Source organism: Anoplopoma fimbria, chromosome 3 (genome assembly GCF_027596085.1).
Source record: "Anoplopoma fimbria isolate UVic2021 breed Golden Eagle Sablefish chromosome 3, Afim_UVic_2022, whole genome shotgun sequence".
Lineage (NCBI taxonomy): Eukaryota > Metazoa > Chordata > Actinopteri > Perciformes > Anoplopomatidae > Anoplopoma > Anoplopoma fimbria.
This window is the reverse complement of record NC_072451.1, coordinates 7,949,790-7,977,773: the sequence shown is the minus strand read 5'-3', so window position 1 is coordinate 7,977,773 and position 27,984 is coordinate 7,949,790. Positions and strand designations below refer to the sequence as shown.

The 27,984-nt window shown below is 40.0% G+C and overlaps 1 protein-coding gene across 1 annotated transcript in view; it reads right to left on the bottom strand.

Annotated features, from left to right (window-relative positions):
• LOC129088771 (potassium voltage-gated channel subfamily H member 6-like) overlaps positions 1–17,399 on the bottom strand; it is a 62,585-nt gene extending 45,186 nt beyond the window's left edge. Inside the window, exons 1-2 of the mRNA XM_054596002.1 lie at positions 17,324–17,399; positions 15,736–15,966 (exon numbers count right to left, since the gene is read on the bottom strand). Coding sequence (XP_054451977.1) covers positions 15,736–15,966; positions 17,324–17,399 — 307 coding nt within the window. The remainder of the gene's footprint in view (positions 1–15,735; positions 15,967–17,323) is intronic.
• Positions 17,400–27,984: the final 10,585 nt, after the last annotated feature.

Genomic DNA, 27,984 nt, shown 5'->3' with positions numbered 1-27,984 from the left:
TTAAATCGTGGTCTACAGTTGTTATGGAAATACGAAATGCGTTTTCTGTGTTCACTTTCGCTTTATCGTGGATACAGGTAGTGTTGGAATTTTTGCTGAACATAATTTCCGGTACCCCGACGCACGCGCAGTGCGAGGGCCCGATCATCGCTGCTTGCAGCTTTAATTTGTTTTGTTTTCTTTGTATGTATGGATTACTTGGGTTGTTACCGATATCTGGTGAAAAGTTCATGTCAATAGCACCTTTAGAAATATATTTACTGAGGAAAATGGTGACGTGTTCAATACTTATTTTACCCGCTGTATGTGATCCTAAAGATCAGAACAGCCCCAAGAAGTGAAGTGTAAATTTGTTGTGCACTTTATATTCAATTTGCGCTCACAATCAGCATGAAATTAGCATCTGATTTCCTAAAGCAGCCGCTCCTTACCCAATCAGTGCCCTTGTCTTTTAGGAGCATTCTGGAAGTGAATTGCTGCTGGGGTTATGTTCACTGACAACGCTTCGTTCATCATTCTTATTCAAAAGCAAAGTTGTAGGGAGGCGGTCCGGGTGGAGTACTAGTTGGAAGTACTAAGAACAAAATCTTGATACCACATACCAGTGTTCACTTCATGAGTACTATGTGTGGCCAGGGTCTGTTGAGGTTGTGGAAAGATCAACTTTGTGGTTAAAATTGGTGACTGTTGGTTGGAGATCAGTGGTGGAGCATCAGGGGGTGTGGCCAACGTTATGGGTTATGTCAAAATAATCAGTAATTAAATGAACCAATCTGGGAGGATGCCCAGTGAGCTTAATTAAACACACGCACGATGTTGCTCAATAAACAGGTCATGGGTTTGGGGAAATACTCATTATAAATCTACCAACAGAAACGTCTAGGCTTACCACTGTTAGGCATGGACAGCCTTTTAACTATTTTCTACAATCCCTATCAGAATTGCAACTGCAGCGTGCCCAGGAGGAGGAGGGGAGTGTGACAGGAGAGGTTGGGTAACCTGATCATAATAAAGACTTAAGGTCGCTTTTTAAGATAAGATAAGATAAGATAAGATTATGCTTTATTAGTCCCGCAGCGGGAGGATTTACAGCAGCATAGGGTATAGTGCAAACAAGAGACATAGGAAAAAACAAGTATTATAAATAAGCAAATAAGCAATAAAAACAGTAAAGAATCCACAATAACTGAAATATTATATATACAGACAGAATAACTATTATAACTATTATTGCACAGTGTATTTGTATTGTGAAGGTTTTTAGTGTCATGTGTCATGTGGTCTACTGGGAGCAGAGCTGGCTGTGCAACCTGACAGCAGCCGGAAGAACTATAGTAGATAGTCTAAAGTACATGTTGAGGGTGCATTAAGGGCGTATCCAGCTCCACTTTTGCTAGTTAAAGAGCTAATAATGTAGGCACAAAGAAAGGCGAAAGCGGTAAATGGGTTGAATTTAGTGATAGTTGGGTTTTGGGTGTAATAATAGGTAAACAAATTAAATCCCATCCATTTAAATAGCCAGCTGCATGCAACTGAAATGATAAATTCTGCAAATGTTCAGACTCATGCAGTTTCCTGCATTGAAAGTAGTGCTTCTGAAAGGCTAAGCGGAACCAAATATGGATTGAAGCAGGGTATGTTGGATTTAACTACGCTCAGCAAGTCCCATCCAGGCCTGATAGATGATGGGATGTACACACAACTTCCTCTCTATTTTTTCACCTCCAACTACAGCCAGCATCACTGGTAGGTGTTGTCAAAAGTGTGCTTTGTTACCAACAGTGATGTCACAGTGTCCAGGAGTACACCTGTACATCAATGCAGCAGAGTGCCAGGGTTAAATCATTTAACAGATCATATATTAAGTTTTGTGTCATTTTTTAATCTTACTAAACAACCAACAACACTAGTAAACACATAGATTATTGGTGTAAAACTAGAATTATTGCAATCCATACTCCTCCGCTGCAATCCGTGTACTCAATTCATCCTAATTCCTCTTGCAATATATGAATGTATATAAAGTCAGTATATTCAGCGGCGTTTTCCAACACAAAAATTGTCACGTTGTTTTACAATAGTTGACTACTTATCTCTACTTTCTTTCTTTTTAGGACTCAAAAGAACAACGATTCAGTATACAGGGGGTGGTAAACTAGAATAGACAAACAGAAAACTAATTTTGGACTTGCTGATTGTTAAAATGTTGAAAATGTCTTAAAAGCATGTCATTTCTAGTGTTAAAAATGTTGTTGTGTCTTTTCTAATATGCTATTTTATTCTTGTATTCATCTTTAGCTTTATGCCACTTAGTCACATTCTTGTACATACAGTGTTAGAGAAGGTGAAGATGAAATTTGGAAATCATCATTGGACCGATGCAATGTCAATATTGTATTCTTGCTGTTGGTTGATTGGTAACGACCCAAGAGAGGACAGCAGGAGCACACATATACATATATATATATATATATATATATATATATATATATATATATATATATACACACACACACACATACATGCATGCCATTTTAATGAGTTCTAAAGCTTGGCTGTATTTAAGTGCAAAGGGCAACCAGCCAGGTCTCATTAATCCACAGTTACACTGAAAACACTGGCTAGAAACAACCAGCTGGAAGCATGGAGAATACTGCACAGGACTTTGTGGCTTACAATGCCTTTATTATATAGTATAACTGATGCAGCACAATGATCTCTTATTGAATAATGACTCCAACTGCTCTCTCTCTCCCTCTCCCTCTCTCTCTCTCTCACACACTCACACACATACATCTCTCAGAGGAGAGTTTAGATATGACTTATAGATATTCTTAGACATTAAAACCTTTTTTGTTAAAACCCTCATTGACCTTAGGACCAGCAGTAATATTGATTAACAAGGCCATTACACCTCATAATGAGATCAGAGTGCCGGACTCCTGGAGATTAATTATTCATTAAATGACACACCAGAGCCAGACTGCAGAGATCTGAGAGTGGACTTCTAGACGGTTCATGGTGGAGCTTGACTCACTGTATTATGAAATGGGATTCGTTTGTAACGAAGTGCAGTTTTAGTGTAAGGCAACATGTAGGCATTTATGCTTTGCTTGTGTTTTACTCATTCAGAGAAAGAAAAGAGAAAATGTAATAAATCTTTTAAAGGTCAAGATTCATGACCCTTAATGAATCCGGCAGGGTTTCAGCTGATGACGTGTGACTGGCCGATCAGCTCATGTTACACACATTTGCTGTCAGCGTATGAAAGTTTTACGCTGGTACAAAGAGCCATAGATGCTAAGTAACATTACGGCCACACACAACATGACGTCAGACTGAGTGAAAAAGACTTAAGTATTATAAGTATACATACTGCCCTGTATAACTTCCTCACACTAGCTGTAAGAAGCTTGAAATACATTATTAAAACTATTCATGCCAATATGGTTATCGATGAGTATTCAAATAAAAATACAATAATTAATTATGTGTTTTTATGCAAATAACCATTATAGATGACAATAACAAAGTAAAAGGATAAAATGTAAAGATTTTGACAGTTTACAATAACAGTGTTAAGATTTAAATAATTTCAGTAGGCTGCCAAAAAAAAAAGAAATTGTCTGGAGCTTTGATGTCGATTATAGTTTAGGAAACAGTAATAGACAGACAGATGAAAAGTGACCAGGACCAACTTTTGTTCCCTGGACCACCCTGACTAACGGTGTACCAGTGAAGTTCACTGATAAAAAAGGAGCAATATTGTTATCAGGGAAGTATAATTTAAATGATACAAATTATACAGTAGGTAACTTTTCTAATATGTTTCTTTATTATATAAATGTAAAATCTAAATCATGTCAAAATAAGGAATATGTATATAATTGTAAAGTCCAATCATGATGCAACTGTCGTTATCCTCCTCCACATGGTCTTCGGTCCTCATTCACCTAATGCCATATGCTGCCATTCAAACTGATGCAGTGGTGTAGTGTGAAAAGAGATTTGGTCAGCTGGAAATTATCATTCCTGGTTTAAAGAGAGTGGACGATGATGATGATGATGATGATGATGATGATGATGATGATGATGATGATGATGATGACGGTGATAAATAAATTAAAAACAGGCGATCAATCAAATCAATGAGTATTTTCCAAATGCAGGAGCCAAGACACCCAGGACACATGTTCATCTATATTTTTAACACAACCAGAGGAAACATTAGGGAAGGAAATCAATATCAGAAAAGATCAATAACACTGTTTACATTGGTTTGTCTTTCCCTTACAAAGACAGCAAAGTAAGTGACAAGCAAGTGTGTCACATACTTAGGGATCTCTTTACACTGTTTGTCTACTGTATATGTTTCTGTAGCCCACTTTCCAAAGCACACACTGTTCATGTTCTGAATGTGTTTCATCTAGCATCCAAGCAGCCACTGGTTTCACATCCGGGCTAAGCCATAGTCAGCTAACTATACCATCTCCATAAGTATTACACAATGCCATATACCCTTTAGGGTCAACCATCTTGGTTGTAGTGCTGGCCGAAAATTGATTACCAAATCTTTATTTATCTTGTTTCTTTAAAATATTAGCAAGCAAACTTACTTTGAATAATAACAAAAAAGAGGCATTACAACCGTAAAAAAGTGGTACAAAATCACACAAGTACTGTGACCAACTATAGTTTACTTCATGCAATACAAGTGGCGCCTGACTTGTTTTCATTTCAAGTTTGCTGCTGATGATACCAGCTTCAGCGCTAACAATTCCTGTTCATGCCAAACCAACTCTATGCTCAAGAAGACCAGGCTTCTTGCTATAGATAGTAGGCTACATTCAGTCCTTGTTAACCTGTGGACACAATTCCTTGCTGCCCGCCGAGACTCACTACTGTAGTCTGTGTAACTATTTGTTTAGAATAAGAATTTGAATAATAAAAAAGAACCTTAATACAATAGTTGTCTAAACTGTATAACTAGTAAATGGTTGGTACAAATTCTTACATGTCAGGTCTCTTCAGATGAATATTTCAACCATGCAACCAAAGGAGAACAGAAACAAAATAGGGGGATCAACTGGGAGAAGAAAAACCTATATATTCAAACACATTACCATTCCTTGTAAAATATCTCTTGTGCCTCATTTCAGCACAGAACAATATCCGGCCTTAATTGCTCATCTTTCACTTGTTTGTGGGGAGCAACAGATCCTTCCATCTTCATGGTGACCCTGGCAGTCTAATTACATTAATGCAGGGGGTGGAAGCTGTGAAGGTCACCTTTAACCTCCCTATAATCCCCATGCACTCTGCGTTGTATGTAATTTGGTGTCTTTTCAAGTGTGTGTGTACATCATAGCTGAGTACAGGAAATGACGCCTGTTACCACCCCATCAACAAAATATTTCCTGTAACTGTCCTTACACAGACTTAATAGCAGTGTTTTGTTTGAGTGTGTGTTTGTGTGTGTGCTTGTGTGTGTGAGTGTGTCTGTGTTTGTGTGTAAGCAGGGAGGTGAAAGTCAAAATGGTCAAGTGAACCAAGGAGGCACATTACTGAACTATTATAATAAGGCCCAGGAGGTTTGTGTCTGTATGTGCGCTAAAGAATGGAATCACAGAGATCCCATTAGGCTCATCAGACAATACAATATTTCAGTATCTATGTGACCACTCAAAGCGCTTTTACATTACTAATCATGTCATTCAGCCTGATGACAGGAGCTACCATGCAATTTTGACCATCAAAATGTCATCCACATTAGGCCTAATATGCCCAGACACATAAATACACAATGTGACCCCCTGATTAACTTCCAAACAGGCTATTTTTTCAAGGACGATGACCTAACAAAATCATCCACATTAGGCCTAATATCAGCTAAATACACAATGTGACCCCCTAACTTAAAAAGGCTATTTTTTCAAGGACGATGACCTATGATCTATGATCGTGTGTGTGCATCTCTAAGTCTTTCTGTCTTTCTGTCTGTCTGTCTACTGCTGTATATTGCTGGCTTATATTTTTGACACTCTCTAATGACTATATGCTCAAGGACCTCTCGTGGTTGCAGTGAAACACACACGTTTTGAAAACATGTTTTGTTGACAATTTTATAACGTCAATGCATGCTATCATGGCAGAGGCAACCTCGCAAAGTGACACCTGACCATCAGGAATGAACTAATTCACATTCACACCCAGAGCCTCGAGCCTCGCCCCCTTTATGCTTATAAATATGACAAACTGAAAAGTACGCCGACTACAACATGGTAAATGGTAAATGGACTGATGTCTTAGTCTTCCGACCACTCAAAGCGCTGATGACAGGAGCTACCATGCAAGGTTGCCCATCAGGACATAAGCCTGCGGGACAACCCAGTGCCGGAGCCAGGGATCGACCCTGCTCTCCACTGCCCGGATGCGATGTCTTGGGTTAGCTGTCCTCCTTCCGACATAAGACAACCCAGTGCGTTGGGATACCGATTAGCTGTCCTCCTACAGCAGCCAGTGAGCAGCAGTCTCCTGACGCTGGGGACATGGAATCTGAGTGGGCCACTGCTGGAAGCTGTGTTTGCAAGGTCATAGGTGCCTGTGATGGCGGCAAACTTAGAGGTAAAGGAGGCTGTCAAGCTGAAGAAGGAGGCCTTTCGGCTTGGCAGGTTCAGAAGAAAAGTATTGGTTGGCCAGAAGGCCTGCAGATAAAAACCCAGGTGTGGAGAGAGTTCGGGTAGCATATGGAGAAGGACTTTCAGTTGGCCTCAAGGAAGTTCCGGCAAACAGTTAGAAGAAACAGAAAGGGAAAGCAGGGCTTGGCTCACACTGTGTTTAGCAGGGTAGGAATACTGTGGACCTGGACTGGGCATGTTGTTGAACGGTGGAAAGAGCACTTTGAGGAACCCCTGAACCCGACCAACATGTCCTCTGTGGAGGAGGGAGAGTTTGAAGCGACAAAGGGCCACTGGTGGAAGAAATTTGCCCTGAGGTGCTGATAGCTCTGGACATTCTTGGGGTGTCTTGGCTGGCAGGCATCTTCAGTGGAGGTCTGGGACAGTGCCTGTGGAGTGGCAGACCAGGTTGGTTTTTCCCATCTTCAAAAAGGGGTAACGGAGAGTGTACTTCAATAATCGGGTTATCACACTGCTCATCCTCCCCAGGAAAGTTTATTCTAGGTGGCTGAAAAGGAGTTTCCAACGGACTGTCAAACCACAGATCCAGGAGGGCCAATGTGGATTAAGCCAAATTTACGTTGGGCTAGGAATGTAAGGAAAATGAAAACGCTTACATTTGATTTTAGAATATATTCATAGTTATCCTTTTCATGCCCGGGATTTTTAATCAAAAAAGATGTGTTGAAATGTCTTTATTACTGTAATGCCTAATATCAATTGTTCTTTTTGACAATGACTATTCCTCCGTCTTTCCTCTGTCTCTTCCTCCGTCTCCATTGTCCGCAACCACCTCAGCTACTAGAGCTGTTGTGAGAAACTCTTCAATTAAGTTGTTTTCTTCACACTTATATATTATTAAACTTCAAACAAGCATCCTTCATGAGTGGCTTGTAATCTAAGCCATATTTTTTGCTTTTTTTATGTATAAATTAAGAAGGATCAGTCGCGTCCTCTGGTACCTCCTCTGCTCCTTTCGACCCTCTTTCCTCCATTTGTGTCTCCTCCGCACTGACCTGAAGCTGTGGTATGAGCCATCAGAGCCAGCCCTCATTTATCATCAGGCCCCCACTCCCGACAGCTTTTACACCCACCGACTTCTCGTGTGGATGCCATACCAACGTTGGATAGTTAGGCTGTCCTGTCCTGTGTGTGGGAAACAGCTCACAGGCTACTGAGCCCACAAGAGAGCCTGCCAGGTTCTAGGTGTGAACAGGTATTACCTGATCGTAACGGGAACTCTCAGATGCAACTGAGTTGGTTGCAAAACCAGTAACTTCTCCAGCAAGACAATCTCTCCAGCAAGACTGATCCAGACTCAAAATTGAATATATTGACATTATTTAGGCTGTATCACGCATTTTTCCTTTGAAACACAGTAGAAATTGGCTGTGATTGTTTATTTACAGCCAATTTATGTCTCTCTCTATCTCTCTTTACCTTTGTTAAATACAGATTTACTTGTGACATCGAGGAGATACGATTTCTCAAGGAGAACCCTGGGTAACAGCCCCATCCGCTTAGTATCCAGCTGGGGGAAAATCACAGCGAGGAGTTGCTCTGCCTTCTTTCATCTGTAGAACATTGCCCGTCTACGCACATCCCCCTTAGCCGCTGAAACACTCATCCACTCCTTCATCACCTCTCGACTGGACTACTTCAACAGCATCCTTGCGGCGCATCCGCTAAAATCATCAACAAACTACAATACATCCAAGTCTCCGCTGCCCGTCTGCTCTTCTACTCCCGTACCAATTCAATTAAATTCAGTTTATTTTGTATAGCCCAAAATCACAAATTACAAATTTGCCTCAGAGGGCTTTACAATCTGTACACATGCGACATCCTCTGTCCTACTAGAGACCACATCACCCCAGTCCTTCTAAATCTCCACTGGCTCCCCATACAATAAAGAATACAGTTCACGATTTTCCTCATAACATTCAAAGCCCTTCACAACCTGGCCCCTTCATACCTTGCTGACCTCCTGCACCAACACACTCCCACCAGCAACCTCAGATCCACCGACGCCAACCTCCTCACCCCCCTACTCGGTCTAAGCACCGAACCTGGGGGGACAGGGCCTTCTCCATTGCTGCCCTCTCCCTGTGGAACTCTCTCCCACATCACCTCAGACATTCCCTGTCCCTCGCCACTTTCAAAACTGCACTTAAAACTCATCTTTTTTAATCTGCTTTCAACCTGTGATGCTAGTTATGTATGTTTTTCTTGTTGTTGTTTTGGTTATTACTGTTATGTCATCTTTCAGCCTTGTTTGCATTATTTATTATAATATTTTTATTTAACCTCTCTCTTCTTCTTTATTTGATCTCTTTCTTTGTATTTGGGTGCACAGGTGATAAACAAGGTGATAATAAAGGACTATTTATTAATACCAACAAATCTTTAAAGGGTGTATGTTTGTCTATTTCTTAAATTCTTTCCTTTTCTTCTGCCAAGTGAAATGAAGACAAGGGCTCATTCGTCTCTCAGATCCTCTTCCGTTTTGGATTAAATGATAAAAAACTGAATTCTATGAAATGTAAGCAAAATCCTCAGTGCACACATTAACACAGTCTCACCATGCTAATAATCGGCCTCATTGTATTCTCTTTCTTGTAAAAGGAAACATTCTAAAAATACACCGGGGTCTGAGGCTACTGAAGAAACTAATGATGGTCAGCAAAAATCCTAATTTACAGTTAAACTAAAAGTGCTGTGTCAGCTACCTTCTCTGCTCCTGAATCAGTAATCTTGGTGCACAGCTATATCCTCCTCTGTTAAAGTCATTTTCAATTTTGGCCTCCTTGTCTCCAGGCAAAAGCAATAAATCTGGCAATTGTGGCAATATAATAATAACACAATAACAGAGGTGAAAGTCAGGAGCTGCTAAAATGACAGATTAAATGTTAATAAGGACTCTCCCATAGTCTGCTGCAGCAGAGACACTGAGGGAACTGTGAAAAACTCAGACTGTCTCTAAATGTACTTTCCTCCTAAATATATTGTTTCTTTAAGGATTAATATATTCAGAGCATTAATATAACAGCAAACAACTATTTTCTATAAAGATATAGTGTAGTAATGTCCATTTGAGCAGAGAATGAAGGCACTTCCCCTCTGTGTGTTTTGTCACTCAAGCTTCATTGTGGTTTGCTTACATAGCGCGTTGGCCAGTGTCTACCTAATAAGATGTGCTGCTCTGCACCGCGCTGATACGACAGTTACAGCTGATAAAGACTTCCAGATGGATGTGGAAGCATAATGCCCCCCCTCCCGTTCTCCCTATGGCAAACACTGGTAGCTCTGTCAGCACTGTTAGCGTTGTTTGCATCCACTGTGAGCCGTCGACTCAGCCGTCGTCATGTTGAGAGCCGTGTGGAAGCATTAGATATGCTCTGAATTTCGTGATTTGTACATTTAGTTTACTGTCCAAAATTCAAATAAGGCAGTGTCATCAAATCGTTGTCTCAAACAGATGTGAACAGGTCTATCCATTCCTTCTCTTTACTCTCTACTTTAATGTCCAGCTGAGCACAATGTCACTGCTTGACTTCATTCAAATACATTACATTATTTAGTTGACACGTTAAACCCAAGCAACTTACAATAAGTAGGGCTTTACCTGAGTATTCAAACATTTTTTTTTGGGTCAGAAATATTCGTTTCTCAATTTGGGATTTTGGAATTCCTTTTTGCTTTCTTTTTTTTAAGGCAAACTGCAGTAATACATTTTGTCACTACATTCTTGTACTATATTTGTACTTTTTAATTGCACTGCTAAAATGTAGAAGTTTAGGCTTACATCTCATCTTGGGCGCCTGACATACATACATCTCACTCACAGGGATGAACATTATGTCACCTTCGGTTCACAGCCGTTAAGGGGAAGACAAAAGGCCACAGCTGTGTGGAAACACTTTAAATTTAGCGATGACATGAAAAAGATATTGTGCCAAATATTTGATTAATAACTGGACTACCTCGGTACCACTACAAACATGAAAATCCCCCGACTGCTGTAAGTATATGCTGTTGACCATGTAAATACTAATATCATACTAGCTCGTAGCATATAGCTAATGTCTGTTGTCCAGTTGCCATGATGAAGCTACCTTTATTAATATCTGTTTAAACAATAAAGGAACACATGATCAAAAAAAGCAGTTAGCTCGGAAAAAGCTTGCAACTGATCCAAAGAATACTTAAATAAAATATAAGGTTATAGTGGGAACATCTGGGGCTAAGGCAATTATTGGCATAAAAAACGTTGAGTGGCCTTAGCCCAGCCTTATAATAATAATAACATTGAAGCCATAACAGACCTACAGTTCCCAAAACTCAGGTCTACTCAGTCTTTCTATTTCAACTACTCAGTTTTGAGCTTTGGTTTCCATCTTAACTTCTTGGTCCTGCTAGTGTTAGTGTTGTACTTGGACTTGTACTGAGTAATGTAGTAAGGGTGTAATATAAAGCTGGTACCAAAAGCTGAAATCTACGCCTGTATTTTTATTTGTACATCTGTGTCTGTACTTGTTTAAAAAAGATCTATACTGTACTCAGATTTACACCTGAAGTTGTTGTTAAGTGCTCGTCCTTTCAAATCAACCAAATAATATATAATTAACTGTATTTGAAAAAATACAAATTAGCACACCTAAATCCCATGGTATTTGTTGCAACATTTATCCAAAGTGTCTATGATAAAAAATGAGAAAGCGAATAATAATATTAGTCTTGTATTCCAAAAAAAACGGATCAGTTATGCTGATGATGTAGTGATTGAGAATTTACCTCACTGAATATCAAAGTTTAAACTCCCTACATTTATTTTTTATTTTTTTTACATGTTGGCTCATCTGGCGCCTGTGATCATTATGCTTTGGCTACTAGCAATTCTGTATCACTGTAACCTTTGTCAAAGGTCACTTGCTCTGATAGAGAAAAAAACATCTAAATCTAGTGATTATGGTCAAATATCAGGAGGATAGGAGTGTAATTCTGAATTATGATTGAGAAGAAGTTTGTAACAATATTGTAATCATATTTCTTTACATCCCTCTTATACAAACACTTTTTTTTTATTAAAACACTGTATAATTAATAATGGATGGCCTTTACGTTCTTTATTTGATTGCAACTCTTCATACAAATAGAATGTAAAGGCCATCCATTATTAAGTCAAAGAGAGATACTGTGACAACCCATCTGTAAATCAGAGTCATACACTCTTAAACATGACTGATCACTTTGGTACCAGAAGAAAGTCACAATCCTACTGGCTGCATGAAGTGTCAGTACAATAAACTACCCGACTGTTTCTGGACTCATCATTGGTAGACTGTGGTTTTCATCTGCAGTGCGGCTGCAATATAGATAAGCTGCTCCCACATTAGACTGTGACCCACTTCTCACTGGTCTGAGGTCTAAATTTAAAATGTGTCTCGATTCAAATCAGCCACTTGATAATTACTACCTCTCATATCTATACTGTCTTACGTTTGCACTGGTGCATCTTTTTGTTCCTCTGAGAATGTATGTTGTATATTGTATATTAACAGCCTCACTGAACTGGCCCATAATGTTGACACTGAGTTACAAAGTTCACCTCATCATCTGATATTAGATGATTGGGTCAACAGTATCAACAAATCAAGGTGATAGATGCAAATACAACAGAGCTCTGACATATACTACTCTACGCTACTAAGAGCATAGGAGGTTAAACAGGTCATTATCCATTGATCCATCCATTATCTGTAAGCGCTATTCCTTCAAGGAAATGTTTTTATGAAGTTTCTTGTTTAGAACATCATGAGAAATTATAATTCACTTTACTGAATAGAACTTGAACGAAGCAAAAAGTAACTCAATGCAACCTCCATTAACGTTAGCTGTAAGTTCCAATATTTAGCAAAGCAGGGCTGTGCTCCCCACCGTCTGCTAACAGCTAGTGTCCTAGCTCCTGAAGGATTTCAACATGTATTTATTGCTCACACTAGGCTGTCCTGTCCTGTGTGTGGGAAACAGCTCACAGGCTACTGAGCCCACAAGAGAGCCTGCCAGGTTCTAGGTGTGAACAGGTATTACCTGATCGTAACGGGAACTCTCAGATGCAACTGAGTTGGTTGCAAAACCAGTAACTTCTCCAGCAAGACAATCTCTCCAGCAAGACTGATCCAGACTCAAAATTGAATATATTGACATTATTTAGGCTGTATCACGCATTTTTCCTTTGAAACACAGTAGAAATTGGCTGTGATTGTTTATTTACAGCCAATTTATGTCTCTCTCTATCTCTCTTTACCTTTGTTAAATACAGCTTTACTTGTGACATCGAGGAGATACGATTTCTCAAGGAGAACCCTGGGTAACAGCTCCACCCGCTTAGTATCCAGCTGGGGGAAAATCACACTAATTTGCTGTAGCATCATCAGAGAGAAAAACCACAGTGTCAACCACACTGACCCTGACTGATTACAGGTTAGTTGCTGCAGCTCACGTTCTTCTCTATAAGTTTGAAATAAAAAAATCTCTACACAAAATGACTGAATCTAACTATAAAGCACGGAATCTCTGTCTGTATGTAGGTCCATGGCATATCTCAAGAACCGCTCATTTGATCTATTTCAGAATCTCTTCTGCTTTATTGCTGGGGATCCAAGACAGTGCTTAGGCATCAACACTATTTTTATTAGTAGCTTTGAATAAACAATCAAACAGTGCTCTGTGTAGCAGCCGGACTTCAGAGCACTGCAGAGTCAACAACTGTAATCTTCCTCACTTCCCTGGAGTCAACACAGACGATAAGCCAACCGGAAGAACAATTGAACCAGAGTGTATTTATGTTATTCGCTCCCATGACTTCTCCTACCATTGTTATGCCGATGACACCCAGCTGGTCTTGTCATTTCCTCCCGGTGACACCCAAGTGGAGGCACGCATTGCTGCGTGCTTGGCTGACATCTCGAAGTGGATGGCGACACACCACCTGAAGCTGAACCTGGACAAAACCGAGCTACTCTTCCTCCCGGAGAAGGGTTGCCCGCACCGAGACCTGTCCATCACCATTGATGATGCCGTGGTGACGCCAACTCGGACTGTGAGGAATCTGGGTGTGACCCTGGACGACCAACTGTCGTTCTCAGCAAACATTGCATCGGTCACACGCTCCTGCAGATTCCTCCTCTACAACATCAGGAGGATTCGCCCCTTCCTCACTGAGGAGACAGCGCAGGTGCTCATCCAGGCTCTGGTCATCTCCCGCCTGGACTACTGCAACTCACTACTTGCTGGAGCCCCGGCGTCGGCCATCAGACCTCTGGAGCTTGTCCAGAAAGCTGCAGCACGTCTGGTGTTCAATCGCCCCAAGTTCTCGCACACAACTTCCCTTCTCCGTTCCCTACACTGGCTCCCTGTAAGAGCTCGCATCCAGTTTAAGACTCTGGTGCTAGCCTACAGGGCAGTGAAAGGAACAGCTCCTTCCTATCTCCAGGCCTTGGTCAAGCCCTACACCCCTGCCCGACCACTTCGCTCTGCGGCCTCGGGGCGGTTGGTTGCCCCGTCGCTCAGAGGTCCCTGCGGCCGATCCACCCGGTCACAGCTTTTTTCTGTCCTGGCCCCTCAGTGGTGGAATGAACTCCCCACTGACGTCAGGACAGCAGAGTCGCTGCCCATCTTTAGGCGCAGGCTGAAAACTCACCTCTTCAAGAAGTACTACCCGGAGCCTTCCTCGTAGCACTTATTGCACTCGTATTAGTTGCTGCACTTACTGTATTCGTATCAGTTCGCTGCACTTATTGAATTTGTATTTATTTACTGCACTTATCCTATTCGTAGTAGTTTGTAGCACTTACTATATTCGGATTAGTCTGTTGCAATTATTGTTTTCATAGTAATCTGCCTCTGCACTATACTTTTGCTCTGGCTTATGCTTTGAGATGCTTGTTTAAGAAAGGAGATGCACTTATGACTTCTGGTGACTAGTAGTTCTCTTGAATACCTATGTTGAATACACTTCCTGTAAGTCGCTTTGGATAAAAGCGTCTGCTAAATGACTGTAATGTAATGTAATGTAATGTATTTCACCGGTGTGACGGTGAGTAAGCTACGACTTGGGTGTGAGTAAAACTGTATTTCTCCGGTTTCGCTTTGTCAAAACAAACAGCTTTTTTGAAATGACCTCAGCTAGGTGTATTTCACCTATGTTTCTGACTGAGTAAGCCCCACCTGGGTGATTTTTTCAGTGGCAAATGTAGTGATCTGGGGGCCCCAGACAAACCTCATCTTGCTTTCCTTTCCACCTTTCTCAAACTGTGATGTTAAGATCAACAGTGATATAAGAAGAAGGCTACTATGGACTTTTTTTGGGATGTAAAACTATTACCTATTATTGGTAAAACTATTAATACCACACAGTAAAGGTCCTGCATTCACATTTTTTTTTTTTTACTTCAAATGAAAAGTGAAATATGTGCCTTAATTAACTTAACATAATTTCTAGGTGGAGCTGTCAATTTTGATAGGATGCTGGATAATTTAGTAAATAATAATGCATTACATTTGAATTGTTGTCCGAGTCAAATGTGAATAACTGTAACATTTCTGTCAGGTAACTGTACTACAAGGTTTTCCTTTGAAGTATAAGTCCACAGTATGTACTATACGGTTAAGTTGCATGTTCTAATTGTTATGGGGTCTTTTGTGAGTCATTTCTGGATAAAATTAGTTAGAATTGTAAAATGATTTAATATTTTTTAGATCTAAAGATCATATAAAATCTAAAGCTGTATGGGGCACTTTATCATTGGGCCCCCAGGATGCATTCCTTGCTAGCAAAGTCTTCCCTTGGTGCTTTTCCCATTAACCAGAGTGTGTTTCTGACTGTGAGTGGCTGCGATATGTCATGGCAGATGTATTGCTGAGGACCTGAGGGAGATCAGAGTGTGAAGTTGTTTGTATGAGCAGTTTTCGAGAAAGCTGGAAGCAGCAACACAACAAGCCAAGCATTCTGCACAAGTTTGAAACTTGCACTGCACGGGTCTATAAAAACCCCTACCATCTTTAGTGTAGAGGGAAATCTCCACCTTCCTCTCCTCTGCTCCCAGCAGCGCTTTAGCCATCTGGGCTACCGCTGGTCTCTTGGTGTGAGGTCCATAGAGGAAGCTACAGGTGCAGGGCTTCTGCATTACCTCAGCCCGGGTGTACCCACACATCCCACAGAAGGCGTCATTACAGAAGATGATGGCGCAATTCTCCACCTGTGCGTTGGCGATGATAAACTTTCGATCTGTGGAGGAAGAGGGAAGAGAGGGAAGGAGGTTTTAGGTGGACAAAAACTCTCGGCACACAAACAGACACTCATGGTGATACCTGAGACTGACTTTTGTGGACCTTAAAAAAAATGGCACTCAATAGTCTCAGTATATGAAACAGCAACACACACAAAGAAAAACACGAAATAAACTTAAATGAATCTCATTATAAGATATCATACCTAATGCCAAATATAGGCCGAGCCTATGTTTTGTACACAATGGTTCCCTTTATAATAGTACCTAGTACTGGATTTTATTGAAATGTTTCAGGTTTTATTTGACTAAATACAAGGACTACCTTGCTGAGAGGAGAGCGACACAACGCTGCCGTTGACCTCCAGCTAGCTTCCACTGACCTCCAGCTAGCTTCCGCTCATTTTCTCTGACCAGTGTACCGTTACCACATAACCATGGTGGGTTTAGCAGGCTAACTTTTTAATTAAGCCTTTATTAGTCCCACAATGGGATGGCATTTGACCCATCCCGGAGGAGCAGTGGGCTGCAATGAAGCGCCCGGGGAGCAATTTTGGGGTTAGGTGTCTCGCTCAAGGACACTTCGATTGTTGCCTGTAGAGGGGCTTGAACCACCGACCTTGCGGTTGCGGGTCAAGCGCTCTACCTCATGTGCCACAGCCGCCCCTTTAGCTAGCTAAGTAGCTCGCTGCTAAGTGAGAAACATGTAACAACTTAATGCGCCAAATATAACTTTGATTTAAAACAGTACTTGCCGTTTTGAGACGTTTTCAACAATGAAATGCTTATTTTTTATAAATTTGGAGAGAAATGTCAATATTAACTCTAGCAATGATGTGTTTCAATACAAAAACATGTTTTGTTACCCTTTAAGTTAATTGTTTATTTGTACTTAACTTTTACTATGGTTGACTTGTGTTTGTTCTTCTGTGTCTGATTCAGAGCATTACACACATAACAAAAATTAAAACATGTTTTTTTTTTTTTATTGTTTTCCAGAATAAATAACAGTGTACGTAATGTTATCTAGGTGATCTTATTTGCTAGTTTTTCTCTCTGAGTACTGTAACAAATAATGACATTTTACTAGCTATTTAATACTTGATTATTTGCATGTTTGTAATTGTATTTAAGTTAATTCGACCCATTATATATTGGGTATGAATATTGTGTGTAAGAAAACAGACAAACAAATAAAGTGTTCTCGTTTCACCTTCTGTAAGCAGAATCATTTGATCCCAGCAAACGATTAACATAAAATACTCTAATAATCCGTTTATATTTAGGTTGAGTAAATTAGCTGTTTTGAACTGCCTAAAGGTGAACCCACACGGTATGAAGGACTCCTGTACTTACTCTGTCCCTCGAATGTGCGGATGATGGTGTCCAGGAAGGTGTTCTGGGGCGCCACATGGCCCCGTCTCACCGGCATGGTTCGGACCCGCTATGATTGGCTGAAACCCGAGCTGTTCCGAGCTGTTCCGATCTGTCAAACACGCTTTTTTTTTTGGCAAGTTGTTTCAGCTGTTAGTCTGTCCCGGGCTCCTGTCCGGTCAGACTTCACCACATCCTCTCATCCCCTCTTTCTCTCTCTCCATCCTGACCGCACAGGACCGCCCATAATCCAAATCCTCGCTTCTGATTGGTCCGGGCAACAGGTAGTATCACTTATATATAACTAGTATCCATATATGCTGTTACTGCTGCTGCTGATACTACTTCTACCAATATCTATACAACCGACCCATCCATCACATTCTACACAGCCGAATACAATACATTTCACTGTAAGAAACGTCTTCATAGTATTATCTATAGGTTAAAGTACAACAACAAAACTATACATTTACAAATTAATACAAGTAATTGAATCCTCTGTTAGCAAAAAGGGAAATGTATGTGGTTAGTAGAGTTTATGTTTCTTCTTCCAGCCATTTTATTTCTCGTTGAACAGATTCAGCACATATGTTCCTCCTATGAGGGTATCAGTGACTTTAATCATTTCAGAACCAGTGATCATCATTTACAGAGATGAGGGTAGGTGTTTGTCATTTTGAGATAATATTCACTAGTGTTCCTATGACTTGATTCTAATGTCATTCAGAGTCACAAGTGAAAAAGAAAGAAAAATGGTGACATTATCAGATCAAATGTGTGAGAGCGTGTCACCACAGGATTAAGACAAAAAAAGAACATTATTGTAGAAGTGGTAGAGTTCACATCAGCACTAGGAGAGAATCAGTAGTGTTGTGCTGCTGTTTTCCTAATGGAAGGGAGATGTGGGGCAGCTCCTTCTTACATACGCAAAGTGACATCTACTGGATGAATGTTCTAATGACAGTTTGTCTGCTTAAATAGTTGATTTAGTTTGGGTTCAGAAAAAGTGTTGAGGAAAGAGAAAAGCCATATAGAAAGTATTTAATGTGAATGAAACGTTCCAATCTTTAGAATTTAGATAAGACTGTGTGATGTACCCAGCTGACAAACACATTAGTTATTTAGTTGTTGTGTTTTTACAGTTGTTAACTCACATTTCTCTATATTGAGTTCATTTTTTCTCTTCAACGGTTTAATATGGGACTTAGTACAACAGTTCATCACACATCCAAGATGAACTGACGTAACCAGACGAGGACCACGAGTGTTAAGTATTAAGAAGAACTTATCAAATAAAGACTCTTACTCATCGGGGAAGCACCTTGAATCACAGTTTTTCATCTCAGATGAATGTGATATGATTCTGACATCCAAAAACACAGCAGTTTAGCCTACACTGAGATGATTCGTGACTTTTCATTTTATAAGGATGTTAAATTGTTAAATTTAAATTATTAAAGAGTATTCAGGACCAAGAGGAAAGATATCGTTCTGTACTAAAAGTAGAAATGAAACAAAGAAGACTGAGTATTTTAAAGGAAAGTTATTAAAGCTCTGCCCATCTACTCATTAGTTTATGCGATTTTTCTTTACAGAGCACAATTACTTTTACTGTGTCTTTGGAGCTAAAATGTCTTTATCACTTAATAATTCAAAAGAGCTCCATGATTCTCTGAAGTCTAAAAGACAGAAAAGACAGACCAACACAGTGTCTGTTTATGTCACATATATTAGTATGGGCTGCCCTGACATCTATGACATCCAGAGACTCAGTGGAGCTGCAGCTCCTGACCAAGCCCAATTTTATGAAGAAGACGAGGAAAAACTCCCCAAAGTCCTGAGGAAGAAACCTTGGGAAAAGCAATTCAACGAGAGAACCCCTCTCCTCGGACGGCTGGGGTCAACACAGGAGACAAAATCACATGAGTCAGATGAATTAACGCAAATATGACGCCCTTCCTGTCAGGGAGAAAACAGTGTCAGCAGCGGATGTTCAATAGAGAGGCTTGTAAAGACTGCTGCACTGTCACTTAAATGGCATGTTTGTGATTCAGATTTATGTCAGCCACGGGTGAAGCTGGAGATGTCCCAGCGTGGGACCATGCTCAACAGATCCTGACAGTCGGGACACAAAGAAGGAGACCAGAGATCAGAAAGACATATTTCACTTGTGACTAAATAACAATGAAACTCATTGTCTGTCTTTTCCGTTGTGGTATATTATCTAGTTTGGGTTTTTATTGAACTGTCTCTTTAACATGAGCCTCATCTGTTTGCCCAAACCTTCTGCTTGTGTTTCTTTATTTATTTAATTACTACCTATGGACATCTTCTCGCTGCTTTCGATTCTGTTTCTGAGGAAGCTTTTGGTCTCTAAGCCATTTCAAACAGGACCACTCCCATCTGCCACATTGTGGTGGGTCAGGGCTATGAGGGGCCACTCAACCACTCTGGATGGACGTGAGCGGTGGTACCCAAAGGAAAAAGACGGAGGATGAAGAGGACGAGGGGCTTTGTTGTTAAAGGGCAACATATTTATTTTTTCAGCCTGGAACCCATTTTCTGACTAAAGAGGAGAACAATTTTGAAATTGTCAAGTCTTGAGCAGACAATTGGATGAGTTGTCAGACACGTGTGAAAACAATCTGAGACTGTCAGTGGCAAAAAACATTTGTAAAAAATTTGTCCCCATTAGTTAACTAGACCCAAAAACATGGGGAATATGAGTCCAGGTTGAAAAATACCAACAGTTCCATAAGTGTTAATGTAAAAGTAGAGTGCATACGCGTAGAAGTCAGACATGGCTCCATAACAGACACAATAATGAGATTGTTTCTTGAAGAAGCAGCTCAGGCCGAAGTCAATGAGGCGGACATGAAGGACATCAGGGCCAGACTCTATCAGGACGTTCTCTGCCTTGCTGTCATATTCGGAGTGGTACGAATATGATTCTTGAATCAAAGAGGTACTGCACACTGCAACATGTTTTATGATCTGTAAATTACATTATATGATTGTATTGTGATAGTACAAATCAATGGTGGTGGTAATATTGACACATCTTACCAAATGTATAAAAATCTTTATTTCATGGGTTGCAAATGGCTAAACAGCCCATCTTCTGTTTAAAATCAGCCGTGAACCTTGAAAGGCCAATGCTGACGTAGGGTTGACGGGTTGGGACTTATCTACGTCATGAGATTTATATAAAAAAAATTATGTAAATGCTCTCTTATCAGATCCATGGGATGTCCCTGCTCGTGGAGCCAAAGTCTATTCATGCATTGCTTGTGAGTAAAGTTCAACTTAGAAGTTTGCTATGTCCCCTCTTGTTGTAAAAACTAAAGGCTGAAAGGGGTATGATGAAATCCTTTCAAGTGCTTTAAAGGATAGGTCCCGATAAGGAAATATATCATTCTGTAGTTTCTCAGTGGTGTTTCCTATCCATTAAAGTACAAAAGCATCAAAAACCTATTTTACCAAGCCCTTCTAAATTTGTTTTCCCCACATTTCGTGGCATATAATTCTGCATGATGATGTTGCTACTTGTAGATTACATACATCATTATCCGTAGTTGGAGTGATTTCTACCTGAGAGTGAATGAAGTCACGCTCCCTCTGTGTGTGTGTGTGTTGTTATCAAACCTTCTCTGTGCTCCCACAATGGGGTATGCATAGCGGAGCCCAGGTGCTGTGCATGCCTTTTAGTGCATGAGTGTGCATGTGAGTCAGCACCACTGGTTCACTAACGGACAGACCGTTGCGGAAGCCTAGCACCCACCCTCCGGTTCCCCCTCAGGTACAACTGTTAGCTCTGTCAGCGCTGTTGCCGTTGTTTGCACTGTTAGCGCTGTTAACACATTAGCTAGCAGCCCCTGGTTCAGGTGTTGCAGGTTGAGAGCTGCGTGTAGGCATTTGACATACTCTGAATTTAGAATTTAGCAACTTTCAATTTATGATTTTTTTTAGGTGGCTAAAATAAGCTTTTCTACTGCTCCTTTCCAACAGGGAACTGAAGCCGTTATTCTGCTCTCTACAAACTCACAGGTCCTCAATGACAAAAGCAGACATTTTAACTCACAGAATACATACAAACTCACAACAAAATATTCAAACCAACTCCCTAAGTTATTCTGAGACTTATGTAACGAGTACAAGTTATGTTTTAAGGTTTTAAAGAAAGAGAAGTTATGGACCAGTCATCTAGTAGTTTGCACTAGGTTCGTCTAGGGAGCCCAATGTGTATGAAAAAACCACTGAGAACAAAAAGTAAGTTTTAACCAAGCATTTGTATTTGATATTTCATCCAACAACATTAAATCATAACATACATTTGTCTTTCAAACATATAATATAATGGGGTTCTTAGACGTCAGCAGGGGAAATAAAAAGGATTCAGTTCATTCCGGCTTTTGGCTGTATCAGGTAAGTCGGATAGATTCTGAGTAGCATCCGCTGCTGCTTCTTGGTTTGTATTATCAGAGGCTGTGTGATGTGTGATATCTGAGGTTGTAGGGACTGTGTTGGAAGGTGCCACGATAGAGTCTGTTGGGATATCAACTATGGTTGTGAATCTGGCAAGTTCTGACCTGTGTGGTCCACTGTACCAGCGGTTTGGAATTACTTCATCGTCATCTGAGAGTGTGTTCATGTCAATATGATTAACAGGAGGGTCAAGATTAGAGCGAAGTTTTAATCTGGGAGTTAGTTTCACAGAGGGAATACTTTTTGGTGAAGGCAAGTATCCACACGGTAGCAAAAGATCCCTGTGTAGGGTTCGTAGGGGACCGTCTTTAGTCTCAGGTCTCACTGTGTAGACCGGAAGAGTTCCAGCTCTCTTTACGACCATATAAGCCTCAGATTCCCATTTGTCCGCAAGTTTGCGTTGCCTCTGAGACGAACATTTCTGACCAACACACGATCTCCCACAGCTAATTCAGAGGCAGTGACATGCCTGTAGAAATCTGGCCTTGTTTCTTTTCATGACTTTCATGACTTCATGACAATTTCTTCTGTGTCGGTGGATAACCGGAGGTAAGGTTATGAAGAGGTTTGACAATACTTGAATAGTCCTTTACAAACCTTCTATAGTACCCAGCAAAGCCAAGGAACGACCTTAGTTCTTTCAAAGTTTTGGGCACTGGCCATGTTGTGAGGGTGGCAATCTTTTCTGGGTCCGTTTCAACACCATTTCGAGAAACCACATGTCCAAGGTAACGGACAGATGGTTGGAAGAATATGCACTTCCCCAAAGACAGTTTTAGGCCAAACTCCTTCAACCGATCAAGCACTTTCATTAGCCTTGCTTCATGTTCTTCTAAAGTGGGTGCAAAAACAATCAAGTCATCAATGAAGACAAGGACTATCTTCAGGTTAATTTCTCCCATGCATTTCTCCATTAGACGTTGAAAAGTGCTCGGTGCATTTGTCACCCCTTGTGGCTCCCAGAAACTCCCAGAATCCTAAAGGACATACAAAGGCAGTTTTAGGTTTATCTGCTTCCTCCATTTCGATTTGATAGTAACCAGATTTTAAGTCGAGCACTGAGAACCACTTAGATCCAGAGAGTGCTGTGAAAGTGTCCTCAAGCTTAGGTAGAGCATACGCATCTTTGATAATTTGTAGATTCAGTTTCCGGTAATCTATACAAAGTCGCACACTGCCGTTCTTTTTCCTTACCACCACAATAGGTGATGAAAAGGAGACTCGGATTCACGGATCACTCCAGATTCAAAGAGTTCTTGAAGATGTTTACGGACAGCGTCGATATCTTGGGGATGAATAGGTCTTGGTCTGTGCTTGAAAGATGTTTCATCTGTAAGTTTAATGTGGTGAGTAACTTTATCAGTTCTGCCGAAGTCAAGATCATGTTTTGCAAAAACTTCTGGAAGACCGCTGAGTTTTGTTGTAATCCGATCCTTCCATTCAGGTGAGAGTGGTGAGTTGCCGAAGTTGAAACTCAGCTGTTGTTTTGGGGATGTATGATCTGACTTGACTGGGTCAGAAACAATTTGTTCCTTTGCAATTATGGTCTGCATTGCACTCATCTCTGCAATCGCAGATCTAGCAGGGATGAAGATATCATGATCAGATTCATTGGTTATGACAACAGGCAACTGACATGGCTGAAGTCTAGGAAGGTCCACAAGACATGCTTTGACCATCAACCCACCAGGCAAGGGGAAAGAAGATGGATGCTCAACAATGACATTTCTTTCTGACTGCCAAGAGTGTGTAGCTGTAATCCCGTCCAAAACAACAGTTCTTCCTGCTGGGATAGTTTGCGGGCTCTTCCCATGCATCCTGATAATGCCATGATAGCTGTGACTCGTTTGATTATGTCTAAATTCCAAAATCTTCAACACAGCTCTATATCCATAAGGAAGCGGGTGACTAACTGAAAGGTTGTCTTCCACGCATTTCTCATAAAGGACATCAAGTGTGTTAGTGCCAATAAGCACAAAAGACTGAGACATTCTCAGATCAGGCACCACCAAAGCAAGAGTATGTACATCGACTGATGTACCAAAGAACTCGGGTGGAAAAGTGACATCAAGCTCAATGTAGCCCATAAATGGCACATCTTGACCATTTTACCTGATTCATTCTTGACTTTAGAGCAGAGGTATCACATGATCTGTCAGAACTGAAAGAGTAGAATGGACACTGTAAAGAGTATGAGCACTTTATCAGTGAAAACACTCTAATCTCTGCTCAATAGATAAGGCTCATATAAATGATTCCCCATCTTTCACCATGTTGTTCTGCAGCCCTTTAGAAAGACGACACTTTTGAATTCTAAGGAGAGTAGGATAGAGAAAGGACGGGAGAAAGACCAGACAGGTCAGTAAGAGACATATTAATACAAGCTCATCTATCAAGCTGTACATCAAAACTAATCTTAAAATGACTGGTGTGGGTTGTGTCGTTTAGGTAACACAGAAGGATATATATATTACTTCATAAATGCTAAATGTTGATGATGTGATTGCATAGAAAGAGGTCTCATCATTTCTTCTATGTTTTGCTCCAGGATGACGCCGCAGTCTAACCCTCAAGGCTCTCACACAGGACAAGAGAGAGACCTTTATCTGGGCTTTTTAACAAAAAAACACCTGATAATAATCTCTGCGACCGTTGGACTTGTCATCCTTGTGATAATCATTACTGTCACGGCCGTGCTCACCAAAAAGTCAGGTACATACAAGTTACCAAATATGATTCATTGGAGTGCTCAGTTGATTTTGGCCATTTAGTCATGATAAACCATAAGACATGTTTTGTTTATCAAAGCTTATTAAGAAAAATGTACTTATCTGGTACCTGATTCAGATGAATAATCATGTGTAGTAGTAAAAGTAGAAATGTGGTCTGTCTGACCCAGATAGCAGGCGTTTGTAAAGAGGTTTCAACAAGTAGTTTTGTTACCTTAACATAACCGAATAGTTATGTTTCCTTAACTTAAAAGTAGTTTTGTTTCCCAAACCTAACCAAGTAGTTTTTTTTCCTAAACCTGACAAATTTGTTTTGTTGCCTTTACCTAACCAAGTAGTTTGTTAACTAAATATAACCAAGTAGTTCTATTTCACAACGTTAACCATTTGTTTAAATCTGGAACCGCTTCACAGCATTAAATAGTACGGTCATATATGTAGGGTTGGGAGACATTGGCAAATAACCTATTCTGTATTCAGGTATGAGGACGTGCTATTCTATGAGTTGTCAGGAATATGGTTTCTGACTTGATCACAAATTACAATCTCACCGTCAAATTTAAATTGGAAATGTGATTATAAAGTATCTTTTGAGAAATAGGCTTTCACAATCAACATATTCATTCTTTCGACACCCAAAATGGCTTAGTAACTGTAGGCCCGGGCCCCAGCAAGCATACAAAAGGACAAGTAGAGACTTTATGTAAAGAATTGTTGAAGATTCAGTCACCGTGACTGCTTTGAGTTTTAGAGGGCGTGGTTGAGACGCTCTATGAGTGAGTTTAAACTGTAGTACTCCATCCATATTGTGTCAGGGTAGACTTGGTGCTCTGGCCACACTCCAGAGTGCTGCTCCCACTGGAAGAGAAACAAAAATATCAGATAGGAACTTTATAATGCCATTATCCAAAGTATTGTTTGATAAGGAAGGGCGGACAAAGTTCTTATGATAACATTACATTACATTACATTACAGTCATTTAGCAGACGCTTTTATCCAAAGCGACTTACAGGAAGTGTATTCAACATAGGTATTCAAGAGAACTACTAGTCACCAGAAGTCATAAGTGCATCTCCTTTCTTAAACAAGCATCTCAAAGCATAAGCCAGAGCAAAAGTATAGTGCAGAGGCAAGTTACTACACACTATTCACAATGGGTATAACAGAGAGATAATTAAACTAAAATCTGGAGTGTAGTTTTAATATTTTGAAAGGCCATAGCTACCATTAGGGCACTAAGCACTGAGGCTATGTCCTCTTTAATTTTGAGAGTTAACAACCTAGGGGGAGTTAAGAGTGTGCAATTTAAAATTCATATATAACAACTGCTTTTTGAACAGGGTCTTGTTAGAACAGGATGTGGAGCTCACATTGTAGTCCACGTGTTGTTGTTTAAATGTATGGCATTCCCAGGGAGCAGCAGTATTAATACATATGTCACATTATTATTTTAGGCTCGATATATTGGGTATATTTTAAGTTTCAACCTGTATTTTAAGAATCAGTTCATGTGTGCACACCCCACTGGCTAGCTAATGACCTTGCCTCATGCCACGGTTTCAGCTGTTAAATCCTTCCCAACCCACAGCTTAGTTACAGAAGAGTAGCGCTCAGGGTTTAAATCAGGCTTTGTGGCTACAGTATGGTTTCCGGGGGTCCTCCCTCTGGGAAAATTGATAAAGAAGCACTATCTTAATGCACTCCATCATCTTATTTTCCTTCAAACATTTTAAATATATTTGTGAATTGTTATGTAAAATAATACTGTGGTCGTTAGTACTTTGTTTTAATTGAATATAAACAGAATCCTTTACATCTACAGCTAGATTTGGAAAAACATTCATGTAATGTATTTAAGTTAACAATGGTGGAATGTATCTATATAAATTTAGTACTGTACTTAAGTACTCTTACTTGAGTATTTCTATTTTATACTGGTTTCTACTTTTTGTCAACTACATTTCAGAGGTAAACATTTTTTACTTTTTACTCCGACAGCTTTAGTTACTTTAGAGATTCTGATTCCGATAAATAATAATAAAATATATTAAAAAAATCAAAAAATATAAACCAATGATATATTATATATTATTGTGCATAATGAGGACTTTTGGAAGCCTGCTATAAGTTGATAATACTGTTGTACTTTTACTTGATTAAAGTTTTGAATGCAGGGCTTTTACTAGTATTTTTACTTAAGTACAGATCTGAGTACTTCTTCCACCTCTGTATATTAATATTATTGAAATACTAAAAGAGTTTTGTTTCACACACAAAATTTCCAGAAACATCTCTATCTGTTTACATCTCTGCTGTGTTTCTATTTATCTCTCTCAAAAGTGTGTTCGTTTTCACATAAAGTAAAATTAGTAGTCTACTGTTTTAGTTTGTTCTGGAGACACGCTGCAACATAAAGTAGCCTAATGTTATGCAACCTGAGGTTCCTAAAATAAAACGGCACCAACACATACACACAGTTGGTTTAGAGACCTCCATTTTCCTTTGGGAGTCAGTTCTGTTACAGACACTAATGCACATTCACACACATTACGTTTTCAAGCCTCACAGAATGAAAAAAATATTTTCTGGTCTATACTGAAAACATTCAGGGCCGACATAGAAGAGCATATTTGAGAGCCTTGGACAACCCCAGCCCAATTTAAATCCTGGTGGCACCCAACCTGCCCCAGGTAAACACTGTTAGCTCTGACAGCACTGTTGTTGTTGTTGTTGTTTGCACCGTTAGCACCTTAAGCTGCTTGCTCAGTCGTCGCCATGTTGAGAGCAGAAATAGATACTCTCTAAATTTCCAATTTGCCACCTTACATATTTTCTTTGAACGCTCCCCTTGACATAAACTGCAACACCCTCCCAAAAACATCTCAAAGTTATACAACACTATTGAATTGGCACTATTGATTTTTGCATTAATAACCAAAAAATCACTAATAGATAAGGATTGGCTCTAGCTAAAATGTTACATGGAGTAATAATTTTAACATAACCACCAAATTGCACAATAGAATCCCAAATTGTCAAAATTATGGCAAAAATAACAAAAGGATGAATCCTGTTCACGGTTTAGTATTATAGCCATTCTTTCTTTTTGAACCAGGAAATATCACTTTAAATTTACATTACGCGTTTACTTTTCCTTACTGTGCTTCTGCTTTCTGTTAAGATGAAGCGAAGGTAAGAGCTGCTATAGGATAATAACAAAAGACACGCTCTCTGAAGACGTAAAGTTCAATTACTAAAGACCCACCCCAACTCCCAGCAGAGAAAAAGAAAAAATAATTCAACCTCTTCTCCATTTTTTATGAATGATATAAAGTCCCAGGTCTTTACAGTCCTACACTTGCGTATGTGCCTGTGTTTGTCTTGCTATCCAATCAGGTTCATCAGTTCCTCTTCCCTCGTTTTCT